Source organism: Ostrinia furnacalis, unplaced genomic scaffold (assembly GCF_004193835.3).
Source record: "Ostrinia furnacalis isolate ACB-3 unplaced genomic scaffold, ASM419383v2 OfSCF7642, whole genome shotgun sequence".
Lineage (NCBI taxonomy): Eukaryota > Metazoa > Arthropoda > Insecta > Lepidoptera > Crambidae > Ostrinia > Ostrinia furnacalis.
The window spans coordinates 34,654-58,705 of NW_021137881.1; the positions used below are offsets into that span (position 1 = coordinate 34,654).

General features: G+C 38.8%; 2 protein-coding genes across 5 annotated transcripts in view; one reads left to right on the forward strand and one right to left on the reverse strand.

Moving 5' to 3' along the window:
• Nucleotides 1-24,052, reverse strand: part of LOC114365757 (cytosolic carboxypeptidase 4) — a 65,714-nt gene that overhangs the window by 20,297 nt on the left and 21,365 nt on the right. The window lies entirely within an intron of this gene.
• On the forward strand, nucleotides 798-23,845 carry nw (narrow). 4 transcript variants are annotated; one of them, XM_028322405.1, is made up of 6 exons: nucleotides 798-945; nucleotides 14,856-14,961; nucleotides 18,009-18,085; nucleotides 18,878-19,085; nucleotides 21,361-21,528; nucleotides 22,867-23,845. In XM_028322405.1, the coding sequence occupies exons 1-6, from the start codon at nucleotides 885-887 to the stop codon at nucleotides 23,291-23,293; spliced, it is 1,047 nt and encodes a 348-aa protein (XP_028178206.1). In that variant the 5' UTR covers nucleotides 798-884; the 3' UTR covers nucleotides 23,294-23,845. The 4 variants fall into 4 exon arrangements, with proteins under 4 accessions (XP_028178206.1, XP_028178207.1, XP_028178208.1 ...); XM_028322406.1 differs by having other exon boundaries at nucleotides 21,373-21,528; XM_028322407.1 differs by having other exon boundaries at nucleotides 21,361-21,538; nucleotides 22,867-23,256.

Genomic DNA, 24,052 nt, shown 5'->3' on the forward strand with positions numbered 1-24,052 from the left:
TTAAAGAGTTCCAAATTGCGAAGTGATCATCATCTCAGAAAGTAAGCCAGCTACACTGAAATATGAAATAGGTTCTCCTCGAGGCTATTGGTAAATGTGAAAAGGTTCAGTTTACTTTGTTTCCCACAAAAAAAGGCAAAAACCATCTCTCAACATTACGAAAGTAAATAATTTACTATGTAATCTCTCCGTGAGAGTTAAAGAATATTCGATTCAAATTACTGAACTGAGGCAACATAATAGATGTTTCTCGGTTTGCGCCGATTTATGAGCCTATAAAAAAGATTCTCAACTTACTTTTTGTTCACGCATCTGAAGTTGTAAGTATAAATTAGTATGCTTGCAATAATTGCAGATGGGTTGCGTGTCCGATCTTCAATGGGAGATATAACAAAGGCACACCCTTGAGCGCGGCGTATCGTGAGTCGAGAAAAAACTACGACAACCCTTTTGGACAAGCGAAGAATTCGCGTCGACCGCAACAAGAACAAATTGAGCGCGAACTATTGTGCGGTACGATTTGCCGAGATAACTCCCGTGTCGAGGAGCGCGGGCGCCGAGCGTCCGCCCGCCGCCGGACGTCCGCGGCGGACGACTCCTTGCCGCGCGCCGTCGCGCTCCGGCGATGGCGCCCGCTACATCGCCGCGTGCGCACGGCTCGACTCCTGCGCATCTGGCGTGGAGCGCGCGGTGTATACGGGGCAACGGAAGACGCGCGGTGTTGTGGTCGAAGATTTGAATATGCCGTGGTGCGAGCGGGATGCGTCTCTGTTATAAGGGGGGGTCCAGGGCAGCGCGCGTCAGTGTGCCCGAGTGTCCCGTGTTGCGCGAGCGCACTTCAGCGAGTGCCTACCTCCGTCGCAGATACCCGCTAAACTCTCGCCATGCAGCTCGTTCTGGCCACTTGCCTGTTGCTGTTCGCAGCCACTTTTGGGCCTTCAGCAGGTATGTTGACCTCATTAATTAACATTGTTGATTGTCAATGGACAAATTAATTAAGAGTTCGATTCATGAATGAGACAATTCTCGACTTGTGTAGAATTAACCAGATTATGGCCTACAAAAAGATATTACGTAACGCTTTAACAAGGACAAAGATGATACTTAATACTAAGTATTCTATTTAAAAGTTTATAGTTAGAATATCTAAAATCAGCCTAAATTGCTTATTAACATTAGAATTTAAATATCGATAAAATTACATACGACATTAATTAGATATTATAAGCTTGGTAGAGTAAGAAATTCCTTTAAAATTTCATAAAAACTCACATATTTAATATAATTGTAGCCTTAGAACACTTTACATAATTATACAGGACTTGATTAGTTTACGTGTAACGATATACAACTTCAGGACAAAATAAAAGCTCTACAATTTTAAAAAGATGGTTGAAAACTCTTAACTTATAAACTAATTATGAAGAATAGCCACAACTAATTAAATATAATTTATCAATTATGTAAAATAATGAAGAAAATAAGAAGTGTGTCTTAAATTGATTTCTGAAAACATACTTAGTGTTTCTACGGTTTAGTTTCTGCATTTAAAACTTTTGCGGTTAATTACTGATAGAGTCGCTACGGCGTAGCACGCGGTCGTCGCCGGCCACTACAATCACAAACTTTTGTTCTTTACTAATTCTCAGGCCTAAATCTTGCGATTGTAGTGCTATTAAACAGAAACTGAGTGGTGGTAGTTCAAACACAATTTTTCTAAAACACTTTCTTAAAACTGAAAACCCGATTATATTTCAATTAACTGAAACTGATTTTGAAGTGGCTGAAAATCAATAAAATGTTAGTCAATCGAATGGAACCATCACAAGTTCATATTCCTAAGTGTTGGGGTTAGTTAGAGATAGATGATTACTCGGAGATTTGCAAACTACATGAAAATTGCAGAGGTGAAAAAAGTTAATTATGAGAAAAGCTTATCATTCCAATGGAATAGGATTTTATAAGTTCTTTTAGAATGAAAGAAGAAGAAAAAGTAGATGAGATTTGAATTTAGAATGAAAGAAGAAGAAAAAGTAGATGAGATTTTACAAAGGCTATTTGATTACGAAATGTGGGATTACTATGTGAACGCTCTGATCGTAATGTACGCGTGAAGTCACAATCTGAAGCGATAATAGACAAAACATTTGAGAAAATAAATGTCTTTTACCGTAACATCATCACTATCAAAAGAGCTTTATACTTATTATTAAATACTAGCGGCCGCCCGTGACTTCGTACGCGTGGATCACGTTTTACCCCCTTCATCTATCTTACGCGGTTTAGATTTTTTCATACAAATGTTTTTTCCCGCTAACTCCCGTTCCCGTGAGAATTTTGCAATATCCTGTTGTAACTAAGCTTTAAGTTTACTAAGATACTTGCATGCCAAATTTCAAGCGTCTAACTTAAGCGGTTTAGATTTTTTCATACAAATGTTTTTTCCCGCTAACTCCTGCTCCCGTGGGAATTTTGCAATATCCTGTTGTAACTAAGCTTTAAGTTTACTAAGATACCTGCATGCCAAATTTCAAGCGTCTAACTTAAGCGGTTTAGATTTTACATACAAAAGGATTTTCCCGATAATTCCCGTTCCCATGGGAATTCCTAAGTATACTATAACCTGCCCAGGAGTATGAAGAATAATTGTACCAAGTTTCGTTAAAATCCGTCGAGTAGTTTTTGTTTCTATAAGGAACATACAGACAGACAGACAGACAAAAATTTTACTGATTGCATTTTTGGCATCAGTATCGACCACTAATCAGTAGTCACCCCCTGATAGTTATTTTGAAAATATATTTCATGTATAGAATTGACCACTCTACAGATTTATTATAAGTCATAGATTAAGGCTGGGTTGCACCATCTTACTTTATTCTTAACAAAGGTCAAAAATCTTTAAACCTCCAAAAGCATCGGTTATCGTTATAGTTACCGTTAAAGTTAAGTAGGTGGTGTAATTCAGCCTAAGCATTAAATTATAAATGACAGAATCCGCAACTCAATTTAATCTCTGTTTGTGCTGTTCTGTGATTGATCTAAATATTGAAATTAAAGAAATGTGAATAATAAATAAACGAAGCAGGGAAATGACTGACAAATTAACATCAACATTTTTGAGACGCACATAGAATTGATATTTAAGCGTCGATTACGATTAGACATTTAACGGAAAACCGAATATAAATTACTTGAAGTTAAAATTTAATCATACTTATTATCAATTAAACAATTATCTAAATCGTAATCCCCTTATAACAATAAAAAATATCTTTGAAAAAAATTTATGAAACATTGAAAAAAGGTAACATTTTTTTTGTTTAGGTTCTATACAGGGTGGAATTTTGTAATGCCACCTGGAGGGAAAGTACTCTTAAAACTGTAGATAGAACATTTTACTCAAAGAAAACATTCTTTTATTTTTGAAAAGAAAGAGAACTGCATTCAAAGATTTCCGAAGTTTTTTTGAAAATTCACCACAATACCATACAATTTCCTGTAAAATAATTAAAATAATTTAAGATTTCATGGTTTTGTTAGAGAGATTTCATCCTTATACTTAACGATCGGTGCAATAAAAATATAGGGTGTAATTTTCAACAGATTTTAGTTTGTTCGATTCTCGGATGTGGTAAGCAAATGACANGCTTTATACTTATTATTAAATACTAGCGGCCGCCCGCGACTTCGTACGCGTGGATCACGTTTTATCCCCTTCATCTATCTTACGCGGTTTAGATTTTTTCATACAAATGTTTTTTCCCGCTAACTCCCGTTCCCGTGGGAATTTTGAAATATCCTGTTGTAACTAAGCTTTAAGTTTACTAAGATACTTGCATGCCAAATTTCAAGTGTCTAACTTAAGCGGTTTAGATTTTTTCATACAAATGTTTTTTCCCGCTAACTCCTGCTCCCGTGGGAATTTTGCAATATCCTGTTGTAACTAAGCTTTAAGTTTACTAAGATACCTGCATGCCAAATTTCAAGCGTCTAACTTAAGCGGTTTAGATTTTACATACAAAAGGATTTTCCCGCTAATTCCCGTTCCCATGGGAATTCCTAAGTATACTTTAACCTGCCCAGGAGTATTAAGAATAATTGTACCAAGTTTCGTTAAAATCCGTCGAGTAGTTTTTGTTTCTATAAGGAACATACAGACAGACAGACAGACAAAAATTTTACCGATTGCATTTTTGGCATCAGTATCGACCACTAATCAGTAATCACCCCCTGATAGTTATTTTGAAAATATATTTCATGAATTTTCATGTACAGAATTGACCTCTCTACAGATTTATTATAAGTCATAGATTAAGGCTGGGTTGCACCATCTTACTTTATTCTTAACAAAGGTCAAAAATCTTTTAACCTCCAAAAGCATTGGTATAGTAACCGTTAAAGTTGAGTAGGTGGTGCAATTCAGCCTAAGCATTAGATTATAAATGACAGAATTCGCGCTTAAAACTCAATTTAATCTGTTTGTTCTGTTCTGTGATTGATCTAAATATTGAAATTAAAGAAATTTTGAAATATTGAAACTAAAGAAATGTGAATAATAAATAAACGAAGCAGGGAAATGATTGACAAATTAACATTTTTGAGACGCACATAGAATTGATATTTAAGCGTCGATTACGATTAGACCTTTAACGGAAAACCGAATATAAATTACTTGAAGTTACAATTTAATTATACTTATCATCAATTACTTATTATTAACAATTACCTTAATCATAATCCCCTTATATCAATAAACATAAATTACCTTTGAAAAAAGGTAACTTTTTTCAATTTGTTTAGGTTCTATACAGGGTGGAATTAGTAGTAATACTGTAGATAGAACATTTTACTCAAAGAAAATATTATTTTATTTTTGAAAAGAAAAAGAACTGCATTCAAAGATTTCCGAATATTTTTGAAAATTCACCACCATTCCATACAATTTTCCTGTAAAATAATTAAAATAATTTAAGATTTCATGGTTTTGTTAGAGAGATTTCATCCTTATACTTAACCCTAACGATCGGTGCAATAAAAATATAGGGTGTAATTTTCAACAGATTTTAGTTGGTTCGATTCTCGGATGTGGTAAGCAAATTTTTGGAAATATTTGAATGCAGTTCTATTTCTATTCAAAAATAAAGGAATATTTTCTTTGAGTTAAATTTTCTATCCACAGTATTAAGAGTACTTTCCCTCCAGGTGGCCATTACCAAATTCCACCCTGTATAACAGCCCTCGTAAAGAGGTCTTCATTTCATGCTTTAATCATAAAGATTGCGTTAATATTCTTTAAAGGTCGCCGCTATGTGTTTGAAAGCTTATTAGAAAAGGGTTCGGTTTTTATTTTATTTAAATTAATGCAAAAAAAGTTTAAATTACCTACTTCTAAATTTTAAGAGTTTTAGAGAGAGAATAAAAATAAAATAAGCTTCTTCATCTTCCCGTAGCTTTCACATTGTAAACTACTTTATCTTAGAAAGACTATTACGAGTATAGTATACTCGTACTAGAATCACAGAAATGTTAAATGATTTACAAGTCCCGTCACTTATTTCTATCATCAGTGCCTGCCTACACCTAGTGTACGGGCATTTTTCCTGAGGGACACAATGAATGAGTAAATAGTTACAACTTCGTAAAAGTAAAATTTAATAAGCAGATTGTAATGAAAATTAATTAACAACACGGGTCATAAAATGTGGAATTCGAAAGCAAAGACCTGAGAACTGCGTCCTATTTCGTGTACAATTGCGCTACGACTACGAGCCGTCCTTACGTTACACGCAATAAAATTTCTTTATTCCCTTGTAACTCGTAGGAAATATCAACAAAACAGAGGCCGTGACATCGAACGCTGCTGGTTTCGTTTCGCGTGTTGACTCAAGTGCGCCTGCGCCGGCCGGTATGCGTCGACAGAACAATACGATACTCCTCCGCGCTGCTCGTGCAACACGACTCTTGTCTATGCTGCATTTTACTTTTTAGGACTTATTGCCTCCATTCTATTACAATCACATGACTCTCGGTGCAGGGAAATAAATTTCCATAAACCTTACCATACAAATGTTCCTGTCTGCATTCCGATATGCATACCTAACAAATGTTGGGACAACTGTTAGATAATGCAAATAAAATGCGAGAAAGAAATAAAATAATTTCAGTCCATGCAGTTTGCGCGATTGCCGTCATTCTCAGAAGACATTACGATCAGTCATTGACACCGGAGCGAGTAGGCAAACATTTGTTAGGAGACGCGAATCACCTCACCCAAGGCTGCGCGCGCGTCTGTGAGAAATAACGATTGACTCCAATCAACATGGCAGTCAGTGATTCCGCTAATGAGCCGTGTCCGCGGTTATCGGACAGGTTATCGACAGGTCGGCAAAAACAGTAGAACGGAAGTCAGCGTTGAGAAAAAATAGTGAGGGGTGAGGAGGGAGCAGCAACAGGTGCGGGGTTCATCGGCCGGCCCGTGCGCGGGCGCTGCGAGCTGCGCTAGCTGCACAGCTCTATGCTCGCCACTGCAGCTTACGGCACATAGCTGCATGGTAGCTGTCGGTCGCTTGACAAACGCGCCTTGTACCCGTATTAAGACCGAGCCTATGATGTGCAGCTTTTTGCTGTCAAAGACAATGGATAGACCATGTATCAAACATTGGAATTGAATAGAATGATTACTGGTTTCCAATGAAAATGGCGATCGGAGTTAAAGGCAATGAACATAAATCACGTAACATTATTATTACGCTAGTAATGTAAGTAGGATTGTTATGATAGCAATCATAACAATCGATAATGACGTCAGATGTTGTAGATTAACATAGGAAAACTTTTGCCAATGTTAGTAAACGTTTTGCACATAATAATGGGAGCAATCAGCAAAATAAATAGGACCTTCTAATAGTTTTAAAGATTTACGAAAAATTAAAGCCTACAGTCAATGTCTCCAACAAAAAGGACAACAACTTTAAAACACTCCATAAACTTAGATTATTAGACATAATTTTCATAGACGTCGTCCCAGGATTATCCCGTCAAGAGGCCGCCTCTTAAGGCGAAACATTAAATCAGATTGTCTCACGTATTGCCTTTTTTGTCACCATAACTCAAAGTTATGTGCTTAGAGCAACAGGTGGTAAGATCCTGCGATCGTCTCAAATTACCGCGGCATAACGCATTACCCCGTACAACCCAGATCCAATGTTTTATGTTCTATTTAGAAATGGATTAAATTCTTTGTTGAAATTTTAATGCAGCCTTCAGATTTGAGGATTTAACTTTATCCTAGAATTGATTGCATTGCCTTTAGAGATTTATAGTATGAATTTATATATCCGCCTAACTATTGTAGTAGTGTTTATGCATTGATTTGGACAGTTGCTGGTAGAGTCGGGACGTGATTTACGGTTTTCGAATGCCTATTGTTTTTCTATAATAGTTACTTAATGCTAAATATTAATAAAACCACGCCTACGAGGGATTCTATGATCTTGTCATCCAAGTGTTCAGCTAAATTGGCTGACTTGCAGTGCAGCCAAATCTAAATCAAAATTTCAAATGCATTGTAAATTGAGTTATAAAACGTTATTGTACGAATTGCAGTTCAGCAGGTGTTGTAGTGACTGTGAGATGGCTATTTATTCGCCAACATTAGTTTGTGCAGCAGGGCCTGGATCGGGCCGGCACCGGGTCTGATTACTAAAAATAGTTTGGTGGGTGCATTCCTGGCGGCGCCGCGCGGAGGGCGCGCTCCGTCCTTGGGCTCGCTTAGTCGTTATTATCTCTCGATCCCTTTTTTGCGTTTCGATCGTTATCCGACCGCGAACAATCCGATAGCTGTTCCCACGGACGCGAGTAATCAAGAAGTTTCGATAGACACTCAAATTGCACATTTTTTATGGTAGATTAACTTAGATGATGTGTATCCTGTGCCTCGGGAGATTCCATTGAGTCATCTGATCGTTTTAAATGTGATCGGAAAGGCTTTGACTGAGCCGTTGATGGTTCAACGACTCGTTCATTACTGAGTCACGGGCGCGTAAGTAATGTTATTTTATAGTTGTGCTGTGAACGTTGTGGTCGATTTGAGTTATAGTTGTTAGGTTGGAGTCAAGCACGATTGTAGGCGCAAGCGTTGAGCGTGGAGCGTGGATCATGGCCGTGAATGTGGGTGTATGGAGTCAGGGGCAGACAAGCGCGCGCGACTGGTTTGCGTTATGTAACGCGCGGTATTGCGCACATGCCCGCGTAAGTTGCGCAGCGTGCATCGTTGCGGCACATGCATACGGTTTGCGGTTTACTACGGGTCACATACGGACAGTAAAGAGTTGAATTAACATGATTGCATACCTCTTNCACCTCTTTATCACAAGCGTTTCATCTGCGACACTTATTTTTCATTTACATAAATTAAATTTCCTCGCACTCTCCCCAGTTGAATTGTAGATAAGTGCTCCTTATTTAAATGACTAGGGTCTAATTAATGCAAATTCAGGGTTCACGGGCTTAGCATTAATTTTAGATACGAATCAGACAGCATAAGTAACTAATTCTGAGAGTACTTGTATTGTAGGAGTTGTAGGTAAAATAGATTTAATAAACAAGTAACATTTAGAAGCACTTCACAATTTTGTTCTTGTGTGAAATAGAGGAAAAATACTTTGATCGCTCTACTATTCTGCAAAAGTTTAAAGAATCTTCTTGACAAAATAAGCGTTCAAATTGAAGAACACGACATACGAAATTGGAATTCTTTAAGATTTGCATCTTTGCATATAAATATATTGTAAAGATTTAAGTCGACGGAGGTAATATGTTTTATGTCATGCAACCTAAGAAATATTAGACACATGTGTAAAATAAACACGTGCGAGGGATCGCGTACGTTACAAAAATAAATAATAATAAATGTATGAGTCAGAAAGCCTTCGGATAGCACGAAAAGTTCCAATAAAAGTAAAATGCGCGCAGCGGGTGGATAATAATATGACCACTACAAGCGAAAATAATAGCAAGTTTATTTTGAACGCCGCACGTTGGGGCAAGTTCATATTTATTTATTAGGAGGATCAAGGTTGAATCTTGTATGGATATTTCAACTTTCAAATATAGCACTAAGTAAGATACGTTATGAATCTAACAAACTAAAACAATTGGCTTCAATTAACCATTTATTTTTATTCACACGACACCCGAAATACTGAAGCTACTGGTCATAGTAATATGAGATTGTAGCAGTTCTTCCAAAGTTACGAGAAAATTATAGAGAAATTCCTATGTATTGATTGAGAAAAGATTTTTTTTGATATTGACTAAGCTAATCGAATGTCAATTAGCAGATTTTTTTTATTTTTACTCTCATACAAACACGGAAACGAAGTAAAAACCAGTTCTGCATTGTTCTGGTTTGGTTTCGTTTTCTAATCGACACTATTATAATTTATAATGGTTCACTCACTTTTATCACAAGCTGTTATGTATCTTGATAGATACCCAGTATGCAATGCAGTTGGGAATGAACCCACGACTAGCGTCGGCTTTAGGGCCTATTTTTAGACTCGTTAGTGCTAGAGACTTGTCAACCGGTTCTTTATCTACCTCTTTTCTATATTATCTGCAGAATGGCATTATCTTAAAGTATTAACGCAACGACCACAATAATATATGATGGTGCTATAAATTGTCATTATGTCTAGAAGAATTGAAGTTCGGTGCTCGGAAATGTACCGGTTTTTACAAAATAAATGCTCCGTTTTCAGAACGGAATTTTACGCTACATCTTTCTGCAGTTCATCCAAACTGTACTTTTGTTATAATTTAAGATAAAAAGCTGACTACGGAGATAAATGAAAGGAAAAAACAACAATCAAGCGTGACAAGGGCAATAAAAAGAACAATGTACTCGTAGCGGAGATTTCTAAATGCGAATTTAACATTTAATGCGAGAACACTATTAAACGTGCAAGCTGTTTATGTATGCCTGCCGTAAAGGTTGTCTGACAACACGCAACCCCTTCGCTTTTTTAGTTTTGCCAAGTTTTTTCCTCGGCCAAGCTGAAGTTGACTAACCTGCACTTAGCGAACTTTTTCTATGGGGATTCTTTAAATTGCAAAGGTACTTGCGGTAGGGTATCCTAGTAACAATGTTAATTGATGTAATTACAGTAGTTGCTCGGCCATAGCGGAACCAAATCTGCGTAGTTTTGTTGTAGCAGTGTTTTTTATATGTCTTCAGGGAAAAACTTTGAAGATAATTTAGAAACCTTTCATTTGGCTTTTCATTTTATAAATATACTTCACAAAATCAGTATTTTAATGTGTCTGGCGTTTTCTTTTGCATCCGGTTAAAGATGGAGATCAGATCCTCGTCCGTTACAAAATAGACAATATTAATGTCTTCACTGAATCTGTTTCTCCCACAATCCACAACTAAACAAGTTATTTGAACTTTGTCATCTCTTTGTTCGTTAATGAACTGGCGCCGCGAGTCCCGTTAGCTAAATGAAACGAATTACAGATGCTTTTGTTTAATAAACATTACCCTCGGCAACAGTTAGCGCTGCACCAAACCGATATCCGTGATATAACTACGAATGTAAATTATTGCACTTTGATAAAAAAAGATTTTATGATAGCATAAAAGTTACCGATGAATTAGTCACTCGTTTAAGTTTGAATGAAAGGAAGGAAGTTGTTAAATGTTACTTTATACGTGAGATTCCACGGGCGATAATTTGTAAACGAATTGTAATGAGCAATACAATCCTGCCTTTGAATAGACACTGCCGCTTAGGCGATTTTATAGACGCTTTAATATTCATTGCATACGGTATCAGTATTGTCAAGTGACGAGGAGTGAGGCGGGTTGTAGGAGGCTTTTATACGCTCACTTCCGACTATTGATAACCTGACTGACTGTGAATATCACGACGGATACCTGTTAGTTACATACAATGAAATTATTATCGGGCGATGGGCTGTTACTAACGCGGGCGGAATAATTCTTTATACTTAATTATAAACAACTAGGTACTTTCTAATATTTAATCATGAATGCTATAATTAATGCTAAATAGGTCCAGGACACAATTAACACTAAAAAGCGTAGGACTTCTATTTTTAGGATTGTAGAGTCACATGAGTAAAAAACCTTTATTGATGTGATAGAGTCGTGTCCTAAAAGCGAAGTTAAACTACAGTATCATTAATTATGCAAACACAACTAGACAAACGTACAAATAAAGGTTCTTAGTCATCAACGTAGCGTAAGTGGATAAATTTAAATCCATCAATAGAAAACAATCACGTCTGTCCAAGCGCGCGTCTTTCAATAATTCAAGAGCTGGCCGTCTCATTAGAAGTCGCGAATGGTCGAAATAGGGCGCGTGGCGTCCGCGAGTTTGGCCACGCGGCCGTTACGGGCACGGCGCGGCGCGGCGCGGGCGTCCGGTGCGCGGATCAGCGGCCGGATATCCACGCGGCGCGGGCGCAGCGAGTGCACTCACCCCGCGCGAGCTTGCGGCCGCCGCGTTAGTAGGGTGCTCGAACGCTCGTAAGCTTCAGTGCAGCGGGAGAGTCTGTAGCCGGTCTTTATTAAGGCTCAACATTGATACATTATTACATATTATGTAATTAAATATTCGGTAGACTATATGCACCCATGCGTCTATGGCAGGGGTGATCGAACGCTCGTAAGCTTCAGTGAGCGGGAGAGTCTGTAGCCAGTCTTTATTATGGCTCAAAAGCTGTATTATGTAATCTGAATAATAATATGTATATTATTTGGTGGATTAACTATATGCACCCGTGCGTCTATTCCAGGCGAAAGCTCGTTGTAAGCTTCAGCGCTTTTAATTCCCAAATGTTGTATTCTAAGTTGTATTATTCGCAGATCTTAGTCGATAATTTGTCATCTAAATATTAGGAAAAAAGTCTAGAGAATATACGCATCAACTGTTTAAAGGGTTTGATGATAAATTGTTAAAGATAGGTTGATTTATTCCGTGATAATAATCACCAATCACTATTATAGCTTTAAAATTAGCATGCCTGTGGTAGGTCCTAGGAATAGTGCGGTAAATGAATAAATCAAGATCTTGGTAAAATTACCATGCATTTTCTTCCATAGCAAATTAAGATTAAATCTTTCAGCAGTGAATGTTCAAGTGATTTAATCTAACGGAATATCTTAGATCAAAAGGAGACGAGAGCCAATTTTTTACACCCTCACAGTTTGTTTGCGGTTGAATTGATGCTGGACTAGTTATTGTATTGTAAAATCTTGGAGAAAAACCAACAAACTTGTCGTCGAGTGTCTCCGATGTACAAACACGGACGGCGCGTTCGGATGCGCGCTGCGTGCCCGTAGCCGGCGCGCGCATCAGTATGCCGCGCGCGCGCGCGACGTGATCCGCCTCCCCGACGCTCATTGTTGCCGTGTACACTCATCTTGCTGTCAACCACCACTTTCTAAACGACTAACGATCGCCTTTTATGCCAATATATCGCTTTGTAATTTCATACTTCTTAGAAATCTATCAATTGAATAGAATTCTTATACCAACTAAAGAACGATCCCGTTAAATCATTACTCTTTATTTATTGGTCTATCGATGAAGCGGAAATGTTATCTAATCTGTTATAAATCTAATGCATAAAATACAAACTTGTTAGCGATTACGGAAAGCAATAAGATACAGCAAATAAATAGCAATACGACTAATACGAGCTTATAGCAACGCGTGCTTTCTACAAACGAAAAAAAACTTTTAACAAAACGTTTTGCAAAGGACGTATACAAAGTTGCGGAGATAAATTGCTAACGCTAATACACAGACTTCAGAATACGGCATTCATCAGTGAAAAGATTGTATAAAAGGTAAAAGAGAAGTACGCGAGTAATGCGCGACATCGTTTATGCATGAGGCTACATTATGCATGGATTCCAATCGCGGGCTCAGAGCCTCTAATAGCCGAGTAAAGCCCAGTTGTAGGCCCACGCCTCTCGTATCTTATACAATTGACTCTCGGTGGACGTAGGCAATAACCTCTTAGAAAGACATGTACTTAGCTTACTCATTTTAGTGATTCGAGTTCTCAGTATGCAGCGAAATGGTGCTTAGAGATATGAGATATTCGCTTTCATCCGATTAAGTACTCAATAAAATTCATTGCTTTTGTGCGCGGTAATTTTATCACATAATTCGCATTTCATGGGGCGACCATGTAANTTACTGATACGATAATATTTTATGTCTATTTTTTCTCTCGGACAGATCGAGTGACAGCGTTTATCGATCTCCGGAGCAATTAATGAGTTTACAGCTAGTATGCTAATCGGATCAACGAATCGCTGTAAATTCTCTCCCCGCAAATCTTTTCCGCCACGTCTAGTACGATGCAGGATGCCTTTAATTACGATTATTAATCGCCTTCGTGATGGCTATAAAGCCTGTTCGCGTTCGAAGACAGGATGTTAATCTTCATTTCCTTTCAGGATTATCCGGATAAATCATTTATTAACGTGTTTAAGATCGTGCGGGAATTCGATTTCAGATTACATGTAATACGAGTAGACGAGTGATGTAAGTTGGAATTGCGCATGTCTTTTTACACAATGAAGTCATTCTGTATTCATTTTGTATGTGATGATGGAGATGAAATGCGCAAATGCTCGTTGATTTTGCCGGGAGTGGATGACAGTGCATTTCCACTTAATCGATGTTATTCACCGTTGCTTTGTGTCAGTGTACTATCCTTCGGCTCTTTATGTTAAGGTTTCTGCGCTCTTAAGACGATTATATTTTATTATCAACCCGAGCTGTTTCAATTGAAATTCCAATAGAGTCGAACCTTTGTACAACTTAGTCGAAGATAGCTTTAAGTCGTATTGTAGCTATTAATCGGTTTTATCGCGTCCATAGATCTTTTAATTAAGACATAATGTAGAGATCGAATGGTCGCCCTTATATCGGTTTCATTGCATTACCAAATTAGGGAGTAATAAAGCTTGCATCGACCACAACAAGACATGGACATTGAATTTAATTAAGCATGCTATAACCGAGCGGTGGTCCGACCGCAAACATTTCGCCTGTATGTTATACACGTTCACACACATTATGTAGTAATCGTGCTTTCATGAAGACCGATTTTATGGCGACTGTTCGCGAATTTGAATGCCAAATAAAAAATATGGCTCATTACGGAGCTTTGAGTACTGTGATCTGACTCAGTTCTCAATTATTTTATCATATTTGAATATTTTAGTTCACATTAATGAACATAACATTAACGCAATTGTCCTTTTTTTTAAGAATTTACAAGTAAGATGATTGGAAACTGTGCCTAAATAACGACAGTCATGTGACAATACGACGTGACCTGTTTCGGGGTCACACTCGTACTTATGAGGAGAGATCCATTGTGGCGTCCCGCGGCACTCGCGGGCGTACTCCCAAATTAATGACTACAATGAATACAGTCTTCACTCGACTCGTGTGCTCTGAATTTATAACTAAAATATTTGACTGACGCGATATTAGTACATGTACTAGTGCAGTTCTAGTCCTAAAATTTTAGCTGAAGTTAAAACTTACAAAGTTCTAGGATTTCCTACAAATGCATTTTATCATGAGTCTTCAAGGTTTTTGATAAGTTAGAAGTAGTCACCATCCTCAATCTTGAGGGACCGACTAGGGTAAGGAGGAGAGGCAGTTAAATTAACAACCCAGTCTGTTTCCCTAAATATTGATATGATTGATATTAAAACCACAAATTATAATAATTACGTAAACTGCATGCATTCAAGAGTATTTACCTCGCTAATTTGAAACGTTTCTTTGTTGCAGCTCAACGAATAACAACGATACAGTTAGACGGCGTGCAGTACTTCATCTCACGGATGAACCCGTACAGCCCGGAGCTAAACTACTTCCTAGCTTATCAGTACTGCAGGTATGTATTCTTGCACACGTAAAAATCCGTTACAGCACGTTAGTTTCGTGCAACGCGATAAACTTGGCATCGTGACTCGCAATCCTTATCGGCAGTGTCGTGTTGCTCGCCGGTCCTGTTTACGTCCAGCGAGCAAACTTCGGCCGGCGTTAACAAGCGTGTATCCAACGCCTTACGACCAGGAAGTTGCACTACAGGGACATTTGCATTACCGTTAAGGGTTCTGGGAAAACTTGAGAACAATATTGGCACCTCGGTGAGCTACTTCCGCGGGTCGTTCGCCCTGGAACACTGGGACAAAGGGCTCGGGAAATTCAATGAGGCAGCGAGCACACGAATGATTTATATCCGGAATGTTCCCATGTGGAGTTATGCACGTTTGAGCGCTATTACTAGTAAAAGCCTTTCTGTAATGCACACGCCAGCGAACCATTGTTAAGGAACATGGAAAATGTAATGCGGGTTCGCTAATAAACTATCCGAGACAGCTAATTTCGAGAATACAATCTGCAATGGCTATCTTAATGCGGGAATTTTTATTGTGATATGATCTTGATCTTTGATAAAGCCATATTAAGTAAGGCTCAGATCTAATGGAATGTCGCGTTGAGCCGGCGCATCTTTCACAGGCCACGTGCACTTTAAATTTGCCCGAAAGGTCAGTCGCCTTGCGGCGCGGTCACGATGTCCTTCCATAACTGTCACGACCTATTTACGGGTCCGATTGTTGGCGATGGGAACCCTCGTGATATTTGAATGCCGTCGCGTCGGCATAACATCGAGAACTGTACTCTGATAATGAGCTTTTGTTAGAACGTGATATTAATAAACTAGTACCACGCCGCATCGTACTCTAAAGTATACAGCAGTGAACAGAGCTTAACAAGCTATTCAGGTTACGAGCAATTTAATTTCCCACGATTGCTTGAGCGTTAAAAATATTAATGGGCCAATTTTAATAGCTCTACGTGTCAATTTTGACATACAATTTTAGGGAACCATTTGGGAAGGAGGTGATTGTGTAAATGTAAATGATTTTGATTCATAATTTTACGTTAACATGCAAATAGCGTAGAGTGAAAACTTTGCTTAGTATTCCAAAGACATTGTATTTGCAACCGGTTCGATTCGTGGCCGAATGCGAGTTGTGAGGTGCGTATTTATTGCAAGTTAAAAAATATGTTTATGGCTACGTGACCATGTTTTGTTACGGTCGTCTGTCGTAGCAAATATGTTTACAAGTACGGCTCTGTGAACAGGTTACTTATCCAATGTCACAGCGTCATATACGCCTATGTGTCACAGTCGAGTTCTAAATCGATTAAGGTCACGTCTCATCATGGAGGGAATTGAGATGGGCGTAAAAAATGAGGTAGATACGAGTCGACATGCGTGTCGGGTGAGACGATATCAGCACCAGATGCATGACAGACTGTCAGTGCCCTCGACGCGTAATTCATTGACAAAATGAGGACCGTGGTTGAGGATTTTTTTATTACATAATAAAATAATACTCTGCAGTAACCCAAAATAAAACGGTATAAAATGAGGTAGAGACGGAACATGTGATACATATTTTCAGTGAAACTCAAACCAGCTTTTTGAAGCTCATAAAAGCTGCAACAGTTATGTATGATTTATCTGGACAACTGATAACTGTGTTCACATGCCGACTCCACTCATTTGCAGTCGCCGTAGACACACTGATTGCAGTCGTGATACATTCGTATCGTGGTCGCTTTGATCGCGACACTAAAAAACTGGCTAACGGGACTGGGTGACGAGCCTCGCGACACCCATTAGCGAACCGCAAAAGTAACCACACCATTACTATAAATATGACGGTGTTATTAACGACGCAATAATAAATTTTCAACTTGCGTGCAATCAAAAAAGCTAATGAACAATTTTAGGGGTTCATTAATTTTCCGAAACATTCCGAAAAGTCCGGTTTGTAAATATGAATTCCACATTATTGCTGCTACAGACAAGACGGTGCAATGTTAAAAATGTATACTCGGTAGACTTATGAATGCCGATGATAACAAAGCAAAAACCTCGAAGCAGTTATGGCGCCTCAGACACTCGGTCCAAAGCCAATACATTGTTAATTTCACACGGAGTATTATTTATGATGTATTAATTTAACACAAAAGGCGAAATAAAAGCTAATAATAAAGCTCCCGTGGCGCCAATGAGAGCTTTGTAAGCTTACAATTACAAGTTTATGCCCGGTTTGAAATATCTGGTTTGATATTGGCACTAGATTACACGTTTTGCAGGCAGGCTGTATAATTTCATAATTTAAAAGGTTATTTCAATCATAATAATTTATGATTGATTATAATAAAGTCATGATAAGCCATTAAGTGACTTTTGATGTGACTTAAATGAAGGATCTTGCGGAGGATAAATACTATAGTTCTCGATGTACTTATTGTCTACATTTGGTTTTCAAAGCCGCAGTCCATTGGATCAAAAGGCCAGCTGTCCCACCATTAAACTGCGGAGGCGTTGTGCCATTACGTTTACAATGAAAAATTTATGTAATAAAACTAGATGGCCTGCAAAAGTGTTATTGTTATTACAAAATGTTATAGCCGAGTGTCACGATTATGGCACGTCGCCGGGGTTTTATTTAATCTTTAAGAGTTTTCTGAACTTGCGCCTGGAATGCCGTCCCGTCGTTACAAGGCCGCAGCCTGTCTTTAGCGAATAAATTGCCTCCGATGAACCAGCTCCACCGTATGGTATCTGCGAGAACTAATAGCTGAATACGATTAGCTGGGGTGGTTATTTAGCGAAGTCCCTTTATAGATCCGGTGGGACGGGTGAGACTGCGCTATGTCATATGAGGACATCTCGTTAAACCTGCACGTTAGGTAATACTTTATATCTTCAGTTCCATTTCATTCGCGATACCTGTTTGTGGATCTAACGCGAATCCAGTTTCCTTAGTGTGAATCTTGTATGTTACAATGTAGAAGGTGTCCTTCCCTTTTATATTATACATGGATTTTATCGAACGTGTCGTAATTTGTTTCCAGATCATTAGGCCTGCAACTGGCGTCGTTCGAGACGAAGGAGAAGGCCGACTCTATAACGACTTATCTCACAAATGCAGGTAAAAAACCTTATATTTTATGTGTGAATTTTTATGAGGGCCCGGATACACAAAGCTCCTCTTCGCCGCATTTTTAATGAAAGAACGTTATAAAATAATTTATTATTTCCGATAAGTGGTAAAGATAATGTTTAATATTTGCCATTCGAATGCTTGGTTTTCAAGCGTGAACTTTCATTTCCTACTGTGATTATAATCAAGCCCTGTAACGGGCGAAGGAATATTTCCGCTATTAAAATTATTATAACTATTGAATAATAATGTAGCGTTTGCTACTATAAGATGAAAGATAAGTGCGAATAAATATTGATTGTTTAGTTATAATAACCATTCTCCATATTGCAATAAATTGTTACAACTACTGTAAATGTCCATTTGAGCTCGCATGAACGACTCGATATTGCTCTTATCATGTTATCACAGGTATTCAATACTAGAACATTATTTTGAAATTGCGAGATTTAAGCACAAACCACTCTGCTGTAGTCCAGCTCCCTAGAGCTAGACCACGTTAAGTTCGTGACTGGTTCTCTTCACTGTACCTACCTCTTTTTGTACGAATTCGTAAGAAGCGATCAAAAATCGAAACAGTCCCGGTCCGTTTTCTAGAGGTGCGGTACGCAAACGTAGTTTAGCATCTGTCAAATAGTCCAGATCTCCAGATTAATCCTTTTGCTTATTAATTTAATTTTTTACGTTTGTTACTGTGTTTAGGAATACACAAACCACCAGACTGTCAGCAACTAATTCAAAACGTCCATAATTTAAACTTTGCTTCATTCTCTACTCCAGGCTACAACAAGTACGACTTCTGGACGTCTGGCAACAATCTCGGCACAGACATGTACTTATGGATGAGCACGGGGCTTCCATTCAACGCCACCTTCAACTACATGCGCCGCGTCGCCATGGACCCGCCCAGTCAGCATGCTGATGATAGCATCGACCCGTTGGACGTGCCGCAGGGCAGCACCGCGCCGCAGCGCACCGCGAGGCATGGGTACGCATTGACACTTGTTTTTTTTTTATCTGTACCATGCACGTTCTCATGGCACTGGCATTTTTTAATCTGAAGCATCTAGGTTCCCATGGCACTTACTTATTTTTAATCTATTGCATCAATATTCTCTCTGCACTTGCTTTTTTAAACTTTTCCACACACATTCTCATGGCACTGACATTTTTTCGCCTGTTTCTTATAACACCCTCATGGCAATGGCATTTCTAGTCTGTTCCATTCACATACTAATGGAACTTGCATTTTTTTAATTGGTTAGTTCTATTCGAGTACCACCTTCACAAAAAATTTAGAACTTATCAAATGTGGCACAGTTCATGCCTAAAGACATTATTATGGAAACATAAATGATGTCACCGTTACGGTATATTTCTTCTACTTCTATTAAAAAGTTGTTGTGAATGTGTGTAAATTGATTTACCACTTTCCTGTGATTGTAATCGATACTAAAGATCTCAATTTTCCCAGCTAATATTTATTTATAAGGTATCGCTAATTTTATATCTGGAGTTGATTCTGTTCTCAGCTATTGTTCTTGAAGTTTTAATTAAATTATTTCTCAGCCACTCGTCCGTAAATATTACTTTACTGTTTTGTAAAAAGCTTACCTATGTTTTGTTGTTGTAAGATTAATTACTTTTATTTATACTAAGTGGTACAAAATATTTAATGTAATTAATGAAGAAGAACACAGGCAAGAACATGTTCATTGTGAAGTATTTTTTCTAATAGATGTGTTAAATGAAATTATAGATAGCATCTTGACTTACGAGAATGTTTTATCACTTACGAGGCACGCAATTTAAATGTAGAGCTGTCATTACCTTCGTTAGAACCTAGACTACATGAAATTGATTTAAATATGCATTTATTTTAAATGAGTTTTTCTATGAAATTAATTATGAATCAGCCGTGATATTTGCGAGAGTCCGCAAGCTCGTTGGTTCATGAAATATATTCGTCCGCGCATGCGCGTCGTTCACATATTAGAACAGGTTACGTGCATGTAATGGGATTTTTTTCCTCGGAAAATTGATAGTTAGAGGCTTTCCCACGTCGCGCCCGGTTGCATCCTGCACTTATGTAACATTGCCCTTTATTAGTGCACACGATTAGTATAATTACGTGGTTCGAGTTCATTATACTCTAACCGTATTCATTTATCTCTGCAATCAGCAATGTATTTATGGGACAGTTATTCAATTTTAATAAATGTTTTAGAATATTAATCATTCTTTATGCATGATTCAAGCTTTAAATAGTCCTTTGGGGANCCTACGGTTGTAAGATTAATTACTTTTATTTATACTAAGTGGTACAAAATATTAAATGTAATTGATGAAGAAGAACACAGACAAGAACATGTTCATTGTGAAGTATTTTTTCTAATATATGTGTTAAATGAAATTAATTATAGATAGCATCTTGACTTACGAGAATGTTTTATCACTTGCGAGGCATGCAATTTAAATGTAGAGCTGTCATTACCTTCGTTAGAACCTAGACTGCATGAAATTCATTTAAATATGCATTTATTTTAAATGCGTTTTTCTATGAAATTAATTATGAATCAGCCGTGATATTTGCGAGAGTCCGCAAGCTCGTTGGTTCATGAAATATATTCGTCCGCGCATGCGCGTCGTTCCCATATTAGAACAGGTTACGTGCATGTAATGGGATTTTTTTCCTCGGAAAATTGATAGTTAGAGGCTTTCCCACGTCGCGCCCGGTTGCATCCTGCACTTATGTAACATTGCCCTTTATTAGTGCACACGATTAGTATAATTACGTGGTTCGAGTTCATTATACTCTAACCGTATTCATTTATTATCTCTGCAATCAGCAATTAATAAATATTTTAGAATATTAATCATTTTTTATGCATGATTCAAGCTTTAAATAGTCCTCTCGGTTAATAAGCCAGTTCCTGAGGAAGTTCGCGATGGATCGCATAGATTTAGCTGGTTTTATGCCTCATTATCATCACGGAGACAAACCCTGTACAGTAAATTAGTTTGAAATGCTTTAGAGAAATTCTTAGAGGTGGTCTTCATGGGTTAGGGTCATACTTTCAATATAACCCCATGGTTTAAAATATTGCTTTTATTCTTGTGAACTTTTCTTCATCGAAATTCCCCCTCTCTTAAACCCTGATTAGAATTACTTAGATTTGAGATGAAATTAAAAATCGGGAACAGCCTTATAGAGTTTCGAATTGTTTAAAATGCATTTATAACGTGTATTGCATAAAAACTAGTCGGTATTCCAGGACGGAGCACGTGATGACGAACGGGTGCGTCGCGCTCAAGGCGCCCACGTTCCACTGGGAGCCGCAGCACTGCGGAGAGATCAAGGACTTCATCTGCGAGCAGACGCGCTGCTACTACTACAACTACGGCTCCATCCCCGTCTCCTCCGCGCAGGGGTAATGCCAGGTGAGATGCCAGCCGTCTCCGGAGGCCCGCTCCCCGACAAGCCGCGCGCTCTCCCCTATCTCCCCCCAGTCTCCCATTAGGTACTGTAGTTGTGCTAACTTAGTGTGTGTCACGGTCCGATACCGTAGAAGCGCGCGGGCCCGCGGGATTAGGCCTCTGCGCCAACCCAACCACCAAACAAGAGCCCTACACCCAACAACGTTTGGCATGAACGAAAATTTACATTATTGTTTCCAAATATTTCAAACAACTTTTCAAAATTTACAAAATTTGGTGGGTGGGTGAAGGGGGCTTTGCTTGGTATCTCTAGTTCATTGTTTGTTAATATGATTTTATGTTTTGTTCTAATAACTTAATTTAGTTTTGTTAATAACTAACATGTTTGATAACGGATTTGACCGAGTAGTTAACGTGAACATTGAACATGGACAGCTTCTAAGGTGAGGAGAGTCGTTTATATTTCCATAGTAGCATCTGATCGGAAGGATGCGTCTTGGTGGATCGTGGATCCACGAAAATAGTTCGCATTTTCTCGAAAATTACCAACGTTGACATTCAACGTCTGTCTGTCACTAGGCAAACAAATGTAGTTTTTACTGCTCTCTTTCTCTCATGAAGCTGTTTCCCTGTTCTCATTACATTTACACTCGAGTTTTTGTATTTTTCTATTATGATTAACCCTTATCCGGCTAATCAGTGGAAAGTGTATCATTTCCACTGCTCAGCCGTGGTTAGCTGGCGCAAGAGTGCGCCGTCGAGCCTNAAAGTTTACATCATTGTTTCCAAATATTTCAACAACTTTTCAAAATTTACAAAATTTGGTGGGTGGGTGAAGGGGGCTTTGCTTGGTATCTCTAGTTCATTGTTTGTTAATATGATTTTATGTTTTGTTCTAATAACTTAATTTAGTTTTGTTAATAACTAACAATGTTTGATAACTTGATCAAGTATAGCGTATGTATGGACAGCTTCTAAGGAGAGAGTTAGAGATATTTCTAATACAATATTAGTTGTATCTAATCGAAAGGATGCGCCTGAGAATTCTCGAAAGTAAATCTCGTTTTCCAGAGAATTAATGATTGACATTATTTGACTCTTTTTCTTTTTTAAAAATATAATGCATCGCAATCTCTAAGGAAGTTGTTTCTCTGTACATTATGTTCTCGGTATATTTACACTCACATTGTTTTTGAGAGTTTTTGAATTAATATTCTGATAAGATTAACCCTCATATTCGGCTAATCAGTGGAAAGTGTATCATTTCCACTGCTCAGCCGTGGTTAGCTGGCGCAAGAGTGCGCCATCGAGCCTCACGTTCTATTGCACAGGAAACCGCTATCGCTGACGACCACGACCACCGCGCACCCGCTCACATCGTCGTCACCGCCGCCGCCCATCAACGAGCACCTGCCCACCCACTTCACACTAAACGACCTCATCGGTAAGATGCGGCCCTCGTCGCTGGACGGGCTGCAGTCGCCGCACCTCAAGACCGGGGCGCTGCTGAAGGCTCCTCCGCAGATCGACTCGCACTACTCGCGGGCTTCGGACGCGCACGCGCGCGAGCACGACGAGCCGAAGGAGGAGCCCACGCAGGGCCCGTACGAGGACGACGAGGGCATGGCGGGCGACGACCCCGCGGCCTACCTGGCGCACGAGCCCCGGGCCGCCGACGACGCCGCCTCCACCGCCGAGCCGGACGCCACTGAGCACTCCGTCCACGCCAGCGGCATGCTGGCACCCCCCGCCTACTAGCGTCCGGCTCCACAGTCCACATCGCTAACTGACGCGCTCAGACGCGTTACCAAAAGTATTATTCTCTTCCCATGAGGCGATGTAGGGTGCTTAACTGTTGAGGGTGCATTTATACGCCTCGGTTTTAACGATAATGTACATGGATTTTTTAGGGTCATAATTTTTTTTTTATCGACAAGATTATGGTGATTTCGAAGATTTCTATGGGGCAATAATACATTGAAGGTGCTGGCGACTCGCGAGAAGCGACTTGCCTCCGTCTTCGAAGTGAATATCACAGAATAAGTATTCCACTGATTATAGGTACCTAAACTTCGCTAAGATAAATTAAGATGAGTGTAAGATCTCTGGTGTTTCCGTTTAAACCGTAAATGTATTAATTTAATATAAGAAAATTAAGCGGATGTTATTTTGTCAGGACATATCATTCGAGATAGAACTATAAGATAGTGTTTATATATACGTGACGTACCTAGTTAAGTGTATTAAGTTGAATCTCAAGAATTTAAAGAATAGTGATGTAGCGAAGGTAATAAAGTTTAAACTTTTAAATTACTTGTTTCATTTTGTGATATAACCGTATGACGAGTACTGACTGACGACGGCACACACATTGTAGTTTAATATTCACCACAAAGTTTAAGAGTAGTCGTAAAAGTTGGGTGAATTCTTTCACCATTCTTTCACCCAAATGTGGTTGGCAAGAATTCACAACAGTTGTAAAAGACTCACCAGCCGTTGACGACGCCTTCCACGTTG

Excerpts from the sequence above, each read along its gene's own strand:
- nw (XM_028322405.1), top strand. The coding sequence starts at position 885 with ATGCAGCTCGTTCTGGCCACTTGCCTGTTGCTGTTCGCAGCCACTTTT. Across the intron at positions 18,086-18,877 it reads GACTTATCTCACAAATGCAG|GCTACAACAAGTACGACTTC; the intron begins GTAAAAAACCTT and ends TCTCTACTCCAG. Across the intron at positions 19,086-21,360 it reads CAGCGCACCGCGAGGCATGG|TCGGTATTCCAGGACGGAGC; the intron begins GTACGCATTGAC and ends CATAAAAACTAG.